At 44.5% G+C, this 11,502-nt stretch overlaps 1 protein-coding gene across 2 annotated transcripts; it reads right to left on the reverse strand.

Moving 5' to 3' along the window:
- Nucleotides 1-58: 58 nt before the first annotated feature.
- On the reverse strand, nucleotides 59-11,429 carry LOC122186677 (L-threonine 3-dehydrogenase, mitochondrial). 2 transcript variants are annotated; one of them, XM_042883525.1, is made up of 10 exons: nucleotides 11,299-11,429; nucleotides 10,816-10,927; nucleotides 9,276-9,477; nucleotides 8,430-8,472; nucleotides 7,019-7,089; nucleotides 6,146-6,295; nucleotides 5,874-6,046; nucleotides 4,886-4,976; nucleotides 3,735-4,004; nucleotides 59-2,809 (listed from the first exon to the last, which is right to left on the reverse strand). In XM_042883525.1, exons 3-10 carry the CDS (start codon nucleotides 9,457-9,459, stop codon nucleotides 2,670-2,672), a joined length of 1,122 nt encoding a protein of 373 aa, XP_042739459.1. In that variant the 5' UTR covers nucleotides 9,460-9,477; nucleotides 10,816-10,927; nucleotides 11,299-11,429; the 3' UTR covers nucleotides 59-2,669. The 2 variants fall into 2 exon arrangements, with proteins under 2 accessions (XP_042739459.1, XP_042739460.1); XM_042883526.1 differs by lacking the exon at nucleotides 11,299-11,429 and having other exon boundaries at nucleotides 10,816-11,097.
- Nucleotides 11,430-11,502: the final 73 nt, after the last annotated feature.

Raw genomic sequence — 11,502 nt, forward strand, 5'->3', positions numbered from 1 at the left:
ATCCTTCTGCAACATGGACCAGAGTATCTACGCGATCTAACCAAGATGACAAAGCAAAGACATCTGTACAGAACTTTATTAAAGTAGGCATCACCCACAATTTGCAGGATTTGAAAAAAAAATATTTCCAACTTTTTTTTTCCCTGAATAAGTAACAGCTGCAACACTCAAATGTCATGGGAAAATCTAAGCCCAGGAGTCAGCCTTCACACTGGTAGAAAAAGTTGTGCACTCTGTATCACATCAAACTGGTTTAGTACAGAAGGTACTGCAGCAAAGTTACAACAGAAGTTACAGGGAAGATATGCAAAAAGAAAACAGGCATCGTTGGTCACAGGTTAAAAAACAGAATGCTCTTAAGTTAGTCAGCAACTTTTGGTAAACAACACACTGTTTAAAATGCCAAAGGTCTGATTTTCACCTGCATTTTTCACCTGATTTTTTTCCACCTGCACTTTAACAACTTAAAGCTTTTGTGCAATGCCACAGTGAAGGACAGCTTGCTTCAGAAGAAAGAGGATTTTTCGTTCTTCACTCCTTTTAGCATCAACTAGAGCTCTGAACAAGGGCAAACTGAGTGGGACCCCGTGACTTTCTCTGAATCAAAGAAATGGAATCAGACCCAGCAACAACTCTTTGGCTGGTTTCATGGAATGGAGGACAAGGAGCCCCTTGGCACTGATTTAAGGAGGACTAGAATGGACAAAACTTCTTAAATCCTTTTAAGCCCTTTATCTGAAGGATCAGTGTAACAGTTTAATGGCAGACAATCCTGTTTTGGCAGGGCAGAGGACAAAACCAGAGTCAAACTATTCTTGGATGGTATGAACAAGTCCAACTTCGCTGGCCCATTGGCCCAAATATCATACTGGAACAACATGAGAGCTACAACAGTGGTGAACATTTAAAAACTTGCCTTTTTCAGAAATGTAAACATCATAAAGAAAGTTTTAAGAACAGGCCACAACCCTAGAGGAGTTTTGAGCTTAAGTACCTGGGAAACGCACGCTTTGCCAACAGATAAAGCAGTAAGATGCATACAAAACCAAGAGACACAAGTTTAATACGTGTTTAAAATGATTTCTGGTTTTCACCATATCATCTTGGAAGGTTACTTCATGAGAAAACCATTTTCCCTGTAGCATGGAGATTCCCTCACAAAGTGACAGAAACCAGGTCACGTCAGTTAGCCACTAACTGAGGAAACACTGCAGGGTTACAGAGTGAAGCAGGCTCACAGTTACCAAGGCCTTGCCACAGAGAACTTGGTGAACAACACAGACCAGAAAACACTGAATGTAATACCTACAAGGGCAGCTGGAGTATACAAGACAAAAAAAGATGGAGAGCTTCATCTAGGGGATTTCCAGTCATTTTTTCTTTGGAAAAAGTAGAACACAATCCAAGTTTCCAGATGTTGCTTCTCAAAGCATACTATATTCCTATAGCAGCCCACGGCTTGGATTCAAGACTGCTGTTTTACCTTAAAAGGCTTTCCTGTCTCTCCAGTCTGCCATTTCTCACTTTCAAAGTCTCGTGAGTAGCTTTTAGATACACATATCTTCTCTGCATCCTTCTACTACGATTCCCTTGTTAATCCCAGAATCTCCTGCGCGTTAAAGTCAATGAGCAGAACAGGCTTAACTGTAGCTAGGAGATGGTTTCAGCCTCTGGAATCCTCTCTAAAGAACAGAAGTGTACCACAGTTACACATAAATAGCATCTACAAACACATCTGCAGCACATACAGAAGCAGCCAACATGAACAGATTTCAAAGGCCGGCCTGACTCTAACGTAAATAAATCTCCATCATCAGCCCAACTTTAGAACTTGCTCCAGGCAGCATGTCATAATGCTAGCATAGCAAACAACAGGGATAACCAGAAGTAGCACTAATTAACAATAACCCCACTCCTGGGCATTGTCTTCTTGAGATAAACCCTGAATTCTCATAAATGTAACAGCTTTCTGTGTTTTGGATTTACTGATGTTAAACTGATGGCAGCAGCATTTTGAAATAGTAGGAAAAGCTTAGCTTGTAAACCCTGTCATTTTTAAAGCACAAAGAGAATTCAAGTTATATTCCTCTTCACATTCATAGGCATTATAAGAAAGAAGTTACTTTGTATGCCCTACACAAGGTATGTTTATACAGTAATATATATAAATATGAAACACTAACCAAAATTTGACTTCAAACTAGAGTTGCAAAAACCCTGCCTGCAATTTGGAAACGTCAAGTAGCTCATTTCTCTCTTCTGTAAGCAGAGAGAAAAGGATCATAGATTACTACGATCTGATAACCTCCACCAGGGAAATGAAAAACAGTTTTAACACAGTGGGATCTTCCTGAAACATCAGGTTTTCAGTACTGCCCCATGTTGCTTGCTGGATATGAGGCAGAAAGAATGACTGAAGATTCATGCTTTTTGTTCCTAGTTCCTTGAATGTGAAAGTTCTAGAATTCTGTACTATGGGTGCTTGGAGACAGCACCTGATGATGTTGTTGATCAAACAGAGCATTCCAGCTACACTGTACTTCTGCCCAACTCCATTGCTACTTAGGAAAGCTAATAATTGACATGCTTTAAGACTCAAAACTATACAACTGATTTAGCCAATTCTTCCTGGTCCTCTGTGGAAATCTGGAAACATCTGATAAAATATTTCAGTTAGCTTGAGCAATCCTGGAATCAGACCCAAGGAAGCTAAACATTGTAGACACCAATTCAGGGAGGTCATAATCATGTTTCCATCCCCAGTCTCTCCGGGCATTGCTGTCATCAAAGTTCATTGGCCAGCTGTCAGCTGCAGTGAAAAGAACAAGAAACAAGGAGCATAAGGCTTAGGAAAAAAAAATAAAAAAATCACAGAATCATAGAATGGCCTGGGTTGCAAAGGACCACAGCGCTCATCCAGCTCCAACCCCTGCTGTGTGCAGGTCACCAACCAGCAGCCCAGGCTGCCCAGAGCCACATCCAGCCTGGCCTTGAATGCCTGCAGGGATGGGGCATCCACAGCCTCCTTGGGCAACCTGTTCCAGTGCCTCACCACGCTCTGGGGGAAAAACTTCCTCCTCATATCCAACCTAAACCTCCCCTGTCTCAGCTTAAAACCATTCCCCCTTGTCCCATCACCATCCACCCTCATAAGCAGCCATTTTCCCCTCCTGTTTCTACGCTCCCTTCAAGTACTGCAAGGCCACAATGAGGTCTCCCTGGAGCCCTCTCTTCTCCAAGCTAAACAAGCCCAGTTCCCTCAACCTTTCCTCACAGCAGAGCTGCTCCAGCCCTCTGCTCATCTCAGTGCCTCCTATGGACCCGCTCCAAGAGCTCCACATCCTTCCTGTACTGGTGGCCCCAGGCCTGGATGCAGTGATGCAGATGGGTCTCACAAGACCTGAGTAGAGGGGGACAATCACCTCCCTCTCCTGCTAGCCACCCCTCTTTCAATGCAGCCCAGAACACAGTTGGCCTTCCAGGCTGCAAGCACACACTGCTGGCTCATGTCCAGCTTTTCACCTACCAGGACCCCCAAGTCCTTTAAAAGTAGTACCTTTAAACTCCAAGGTGTATCTATCATCTCTGGTCATTTGAACTACTAAAGCTTATTTTTTTGACCATAAGACTTGAACCTTACAGTAGACAACTTCCCAGTGCCTCAAAGGAAAAACACTTCCGTTCCTGACGTACAGCCACCCAGTATTTCCCATTACCCAATATGCAATACCCACCTATGGCCTGCCTGACCGCATCCACATTGTAGGTCACCTGAAGCTCAGGAACGTGCTTCTGCACCTCTTGAGCCAGCTCTTCAGGAGTGAAACTCATGGCACTGATGTTGTACGTCCTCATGCTCAGTGCCTCTGCAGGGGCCTCCATGACCTCTAGAGTTGCTTTCAGACAGTCATCAATGTACATCATAGGGAGGCGGGTGTCCGGCTTTAAGTTGCACTCAAATTTGCCAGTCTTAATGGCATCGTGGAAAATCTGGACAGCATAATCTGTAGCAAAGTAGAATGGATGTGTGTATCTACCTTAGTCTGTTCTTCACATCATAACAGTCAACAATCTTCAGATTATCACTGAATGGTTGGGTTGGAAGGGACCTCAAGGATCATGGAGCTCCAACCCCCCCTGCCACATGCAGGGCCACCAACCTCATTTCATAGCAGCCCAGGCTGCCCAGGGCCCCATCCAACCTGGCCTTGAACACCTCCAGGAACGGACGGGGCATCCACAGCCTCTCTGGGCAGCTGTTCCAGCACCTCACCACTCTCATAGTAAAGAGCTTCTCCCTGACATCCAACCTCAATCTCCCCTCCTTCAACTTAAAACCATCTCCCCTTGTTCTGCCGTTATCAACCTTTTCAAAGAGTTGATTCCCCTCCTGTTTGTAGGCTCCCTTTAGGTACTGAAAGGCTGTCATGAGGTCACCCCGCAGCCTTCCATTCTCCAGGCTGAACAAGCCCAGCTCCCTCAGCCTAACTAGATTACCTCTGGTGTCCCATCTAAAACTCAGCAGAAGTGTTTGGTTTACAAGATAAAGCAGAATGTGAGAAGCCATCTCAAACTGTCTTGAAGTCATTCTAGCATTTGCACATTGCAGCAAGACAGCAGACTTGAATTTATTTATTTATTTTAAAGAAGATGGTCTCACAATGAGCATGACTAAACCAAAATCTCTCAGACAGTGCTTAAAGGTAAAGACTACCAAAGTACACCCTAAGGTTGCAATGGACAGCACTGTCACAACTGCCAGCTGAAACAGAATCTCTACACTGAATCTTTATTAAATTCTATAAACAGACTAAAAATGACTCCGTTGGCTCATGGATTTGCTGTTCTTGTCTGAAACACTGGGAAATGCACACAAACAACTTACCAGTTGTTCCCCCACCAGGCTGAGAGTCGGCAGATATGATTCCTGGGTACCTCAGGCAGCGAAAGTCGAGGCCATATCGGTAATGGTAGTACTACCAAGGGAGGAGAGAAGCAGTTTTACACAACAAAGCAGTTTTACACAACAAAGCTAGGCCTTACAGCTCATTGTTTCCACAATCTCCCACAGGATAAACCTTCATTCTCTAACCTTCCCTTTACAGGGAAAGAAGAGGAGGAATTACTGAACAGTCTATACTCCCTATTAGGCAACTGAGCTGTCTGCTTATCCTCTTCTAGTCTTCATCCACATCAGTAGATCATAGAATGGTTTGGGTTGGAAGGGACCTAGTTTGATATGGATTCATACGGATCAATATCGATTGACTTCTAACACTGGGACTAGATTCAGCATTCAAAAGTTTCTGGTACAAAGCCAACAGAGAAATTCATAGAATGGTTTAGGTTGCAAGGGACCTTTGAAGGCCATCTGCCCCACTCCCTGCACTGAACAGGGACACACAGCTCCATCAGTGCTCAGAGCCCATCCAGCCTGACCTTGGCTGTCTGCAGGGATGGGGCACCACCACCCCTCTGAGCAACCTGTGCCAGTGCAAGCCTGTACACTCTCGTGGCTCTGACTGTGCAGAACTGAGGGTTTTTGTTTGTTTGTTTGTTTTACTTTTTGGCAAAAGTCACCATTGCCTACTGTGCTTTCCCAATGCTTTGTGTGCTTTCATTTATGCAATGTCATCCACACTGGCAGATAAGGAAGGGAGGTCAAAGTCAAAAGAATGAGAGAAAGAAATGGTATTGAAACTCAAATTGGCCAGTTTCTAATTCTTAGTGCTTATTCCTACAAAACTCAAAAATACTTTTTCTTGCTGCCTCAGGCTGCTATAGAGTACTGAAACCTGAAGGAAGGAAACGGAGGTGGAAAACCCACTACAAATCAAATTCTCCCAGAACTTTAATGGAAGAAAAGTTCTCACCTCTCCCATCAGTTCAGCATGAACCTTGGAGACACCATAGATGGTCCTTGGTCTCTGAATGCAGAGATCAGGAGTTGGATCTCGAGGAGAGGTGGGCCCAAAGGCTCCAATCGTGCTTGGAACAAAGAGTCGCAGATTATGCTCGGCTGCAATATCCAGAACATTGTGTAAACCTGGAACAATATCAGGGTTTATCAGAACACCCACTGCACTTCCTCAAGCCTCTATAGGAAGCCCAGAGGAATCAGGAATTTGAAACCCTTGTCACATACCAGTAATATTTACAGCTCTGGCCAAGGGGACGTTTGCCTCTCCAACAGCACTGAGCAAAGCGCTGTAGTGGAAGAGCCACGTTATGCGGTTATTCACCACTATCTCACGTAGATTCTTGTAGTCCAAGATGTCTGAGTAGATGAAAGGCCCTACAAGAATGGAGCCAGAAGGAAAGTGAGCACCAAGGAGCATGGAAGTCAAGACGAGCTCAAGATGAAACTCAAATTGCTTCTTTCCCATCCTTCCACTTGGGATTTGACTGCACAGCAAAACAGACCCTGGTACCAACAGCAGCCAATACATTAGGAAACAGAAAGGAGAAATTAAGGTGAACTGCCACCTTCTCCTTAATAGATTGATTGAAGAACTCCTTTTACCCAGTCAGTGGCATGAGAGAAGGAAACACTCAGTATTTCCTATTCAAGTATCTACGTAAGTTATTAAGCTGTGATGAAAAAGAAGAATCTATTCAAGTTGAATGGAAACACAAGAGTCCAAAAACATATTCTACACTCATCTTAACATCTAAGTTGCCTCAGAATGGAGGAACAAAGCAGGAATTCCATTTACAGCATCTTCCCTCCAAAAGAATAAACTTTTTTTTTATACAGCAGGAGCCCAAAAGCCAACTCCAACTCAATCTGAACACTCACCCTGGTCAACAAAGTGGCAAAGAAACAGTAAAATAAATGCAGAGGAAAAATTGCTTAGAAAGAGGGAATAACTAATAGGTGAAATCCATGTCTGGGCAGGATTTCAAAACAGGAAGGCACTATCCAGTAGTTTCAAGCAGCAATTTGCTCAGTAAGCCACGCATATACAGACTTTGGTAAAGTCAGTGTATTTTTCCATCTGCTCCCCCAGGCACTTACCACTATAGAAAACATGATCTGCTGGCTTTCGAATGTCAGACAAGATCACATTGTTCTTTCCAAATCGTTTCCTGTAGAAAAATACCCACATGGTACAGTGAGTCCACAGCCTTCACAGTAACTCATCAGTTGCTCTTCTGCTACTTTGGTTAGCAGGAGCAATAGCAAAAGGAAAGCAAATTCTTCAGTGAATTCAGTTGCTCTACTAAAACAAAACAGACCACCACCACTTTGTCTTTAGTATCAGTATAGTGCCTTAGGAAATCTGTACATTAGTTCTAGTAGTCTTTCTATTGAAAAAAGACAAATCTTTCAGAAAATAAGTTGAGAAAAGTTCTTCCTGCCCTCCTCTTGTTGAAAATTGTATCCAGAAAAATCTATTCCCCCCCACAAACACCAAAAAGCCACTGGGCGTGCTGTAACAGCAGCTGTTTTCCTATCAGCAAGGTAAACAGAACTGATAAAGTAATCTCAGCCTTGTACTGTTCTAATCAGCACAGTCTGGGAAAGCAAGCCTGATGGAATCGGAGTGCAGTGCAGCCTTCCATGATTTGTATGACTTCAAATATATCACAGAAATGGTTGAAAACGTTCAAACTGCAGCATGGCATCAAATGCGGCACTTGGGCTCACTTTTACCACAGTCCAAACACTGCCTGCATGCACATTACACTCTGGAGCTGAGTGAGTATATGGACAGTGATGAGAGCTCATAGACGTTTGGAAAAAATAAGTTTGTGTGTGTGTGAGGTGGAGGAACAAGCAGCAGCAGAAGGGATACACTTCGTATTTACTACTTTTGATGCATCAGCCCATCTTTTGTCAATTATGAAATGTCAGGGTACACAGTCTTGAAGGAGGTGTTATTTCTGTTTGCACTGCACTAAGCAGGGCATCTTCTTCCTGAAGCAGATTCACTAAAACTCTCATAGAGAAAAAGGTCAGCAGCTGTTAAGTGCACTTGCTGGGCAGTTAGCAAAGCTCCTGCTTTCTTCACGTGGGTGTTTGTACTCCTTTCCTCTCCCATAGTACCTATGTAAAATCCCAACCTTCTTCTCTCAGGCAGTGAAACACAGCCTTATTTGGCTGCCCACACTCTGAGGATATTGGTTCTGAATACTCCCATTGAACTAGGAACAAGCTGAACTCAGTGGTCAAACTCTCAGACAAAATTATTTTGGGAACCATGACCAAGGTACACACAGAAAGTACGTCAGTGAGCATAAACCAAGCACAGAAATGTCAAGAAAGGCAAAAGTTTAAGGTTATGTACAAAACCAAGCAGCAAAAAACTCCGCATTTCTCAGTAGGATTCCTTGAAAAAGAAATTCCCTGAAAATTATTGCTTCTCAAAGTTTGAAACTCAAGTTTGAATTCTTCAGTACTATTGAGTCAAAAAATCATAACGTACCTGAGGAGCTTAGCAAGTCCCACACCAAGCTGGCCGAGCCCACCTAAAAGACAGCACACAGGAGACAAAACAGAAGTGGCATTGAAACACAGCATCCCAGTATTACATGCATCACATCAGAAACATGCTTTTTCTCTTCTGACAATCATAGAATGGTTGGGTTGGAAGAGACCTCAAGGATCATGAAGCTCCAACCCCCCTGTGCCATGCAGGGCCACCAACCTCCACATTTCATAGCAGCCCAGGCTGCCCAGGGCCCCATCCAACCTGGCCCTGAACACCTCCAGGGATGGACGGGGCATCCACAGCCTCTCTGGGCAGCTGTTCCAGCACCTCACCACTCTCACAGAAAAGAACTTTCCCCTGACATCCAGCCTAGATCTTCCCTCCTTCAACTTAAAGCCATTCCCCCCTGTCCTGCTGTTATCTACCCTTTCAAAGAGTTGATTCCCCTCCTGTTTGTAGGCTCCCTTTAGGTACCAAAAGGCTGCAATGAGGTCACCCTGACCTCATTTTCTTCTCAGAATCAACGTTTTCTTTGAGAACAGTTTAAAACTCAATTGTTTTTAGTGGATTTCTGGAATAAAAACTGGAAACAAGTTCACAGAATTGCAGGTGTTGGAAGGGACATATAGAGATCTTCGAGCCCAACCCCCCCCCCACACATGGGGGATTCACATGGGATTCAGATCCTATTACCATACAGGAAAGACCATAAAAATTCCAGAAAGTTTTGCTTATTTTTTGGTCTGAACATCTTTGCTTCCGTTATTCAGCTCACTGGGGAGAGAGGAGAGGAGTGTGGAATTCCTGGAGCAGGCATACAGTTAGGACAGGAATGCTGACCTGTAATTAGCACCCGAGGATGATCAGACTCGGAAAAAGAAACCGAGTGAAAGCTAGCATCAGAGGCCACCTGGCGGGGTGAGATGCCAATGCATCGAACAGGCACGATGGAAACTCCACATCCACAAGCAGAGCTTTGGAGCAGCTGGCTGACAGCTCTGCTCACGTTTCTAACGATTGGCATCTTCCTTCTTCAAGCACGCTGTGAGAACAGGAGAAAATATTAGTCACAAGTGACTCAACCATGCTCCTTCAGAATACTCTTTAAAGAGGCCTGATGCAATCCAAACCCCAGCTGATTTGCCAACAGAGAGCCACGTCTGCTGGAAGCAGCCTGGGAAGGAAGATGAATAGTGGTAATGTATTCACCAGAGAGAGCACAAGAAAACATCGACAGCCCCAGCACAGGTTCCAGTGGAATGAACATACAGTTCAGTTCAAATTTAAGCCTTTTTATGCTAGAAACCATGATTTCAAGTACAACAGACAGCAAATGCAGAATTCTCCCTTAAAATCCTTCAGACTTTTAGCTGTCTTCTCCAAAATGTAGCTTGCTTGTGATCACACTGTCAATTAAGTTCTCTTCCTGTTGTACACACAAGCAAGAAATACGGGAGGATGGAAGGCCGTAACAAGAAATGACAGTAGCTAATTGCTGCAGGTGTCTTCCAGCACCAATTCAGAGTAAGCACAGAAAAGCAAGCAACCTATTAATTACAGTGTTCTTTTCACTTACAGCAACACAAAGATGGGCAATTTTCTGTCACTTGAAGGAGTCCTACTGAAGCTATTTAAACACTATTCCTGGACTTCATCTCAGATGTGACTCATTGCTACCCAAGAAGCTGTGAGACCTCTCTCCTACCTCCATTCTCTAGTATCGATGAGCACAGCTCAGCTTACAATGCTGCACTGGAAGGCAGCCCTGCAGGGAAAAGTCCTGGAGGACACAAAGCTGAACATCAGCCTTGCACAAAGAAGGCCTCACACGATACCTGATCCATAACATTTTCCCTGACAGTACCTCAAGCAGTATTTTACACTTTGAGCTCTATATGCAGAGTACACTAAATAAAATTCATTGCTATTGAGAATGCCACAGTGGGATCAGGTCAGTTTCCCACTCACTGAATTAGTTTCTCCAAATGCACTAAACGCACAGGCTTAACAGGGGAATTTATGTACAAGTCCAGGCTGATCCAAAAGAGCTGTAAACATCCTACACCAGACACAGAAAACCCTTCAGTTAGCCAAGCAGCAAAACTGAATGCAAAAAAATGCCATTTATGTCATGCATTCCTTCCTATTTTAAATATAAGAGGGAAAAATTGAGTGATTAGCTGCTGAAATCATAGAACGGCCTGGGTTGAAAAGGGCCACAGCATTCATCTACTTTCAACCCCCATCCTACATGCAGGGTCACCAACCACCAGACCAGGCTGAAACAGTGCAGTTATTTCCCCCCACCCCACTGATTTAAACCAACACTACGTTCAAGCTCACAGAGGACATTGCAGAATGCATTCCCCCCTGTACTCACCTGTCCCTCAGCCGGCAATAGGGCCGAAGCACACTGCAGACTGCAATTTATAGGACACTGCCTCTTTAGGAAGCCAATCAAAAGGAGACAGAAAGTAGGAGTTGTCCCACAGCTTAAAAAAAAAACAGAGAGAGCATGAGGGTGAGAGCAGCAGGCGGGGATATCGCTTGGTTCACATCTGCTTGGTTCGGAGATGTCTGCAACGTTATGATAGAGGGGCTGGAGCTGACAGATGCATCCCACCCGGGGTCGTAACTGAAGGATGGGTTTTGAGCCAATGGTGGCAGCGCACGGAGCAAAGCTGTGCTGAAAGGTGAAGCGCAAACAGCCCCTGGATAGCAGAATTTTCTGGATTTTGTTAACTGAAAGCAAAGGGAGGGGGAAAAGAGGGGGAAAGGAGAAGCTTACGAGCTGACACGGAGCAAATCGGAGCGATCCCCGCTGAGCTGTGCGTTACATAACAGGCAGGCACCTGTCACTCACCTTCCAACAAAAACATGTTTATGCAAGCAATTTTCTCCCGCTTTAGTTACCGATAGAACGTTACAGCGATAAGAAAGATAAGAAACTCGCCAGGCCGTTCTGGAAAATCCCATAAGGGGCAGAAGAAAGGGAGGAGGGTCTGAACGCGGCCGTCCCTCCCCGCCTCACCCAGCGCTTCCAACCAGCCCCGGCCCCGCTGCCTCC

The sequence above is a fragment of the Lagopus leucura genome, unplaced genomic scaffold, assembly GCF_019238085.1.
Source record: "Lagopus leucura isolate 7727_CA_CO unplaced genomic scaffold, USGS_WTPT01 Super-Scaffold_100038, whole genome shotgun sequence".
Classification (NCBI taxonomy): Eukaryota; Metazoa; Chordata; class Aves; order Galliformes; family Phasianidae; genus Lagopus; species Lagopus leucura.

Excerpts from the sequence above, each read along its gene's own strand:
- LOC122186677 (XM_042883525.1), bottom strand. The coding sequence starts at position 9,459 with ATGCCAATCGTTAGAAACGTGAGCAGAGCTGTCAGCCAGCTGCTCCAA. Across the intron at positions 6,047-6,145 it reads CAGAGCTGTAAATATTACTG|GTTTACACAATGTTCTGGAT; the intron begins GTATGTGACAAG and ends ATATTGTTCCAG. Across the intron at positions 2,810-3,734 it reads TGCGGTCAGGCAGGCCATAG|CTGACAGCTGGCCAATGAAC; the intron begins GTGGGTATTGCA and ends TTTTCACTGCAG.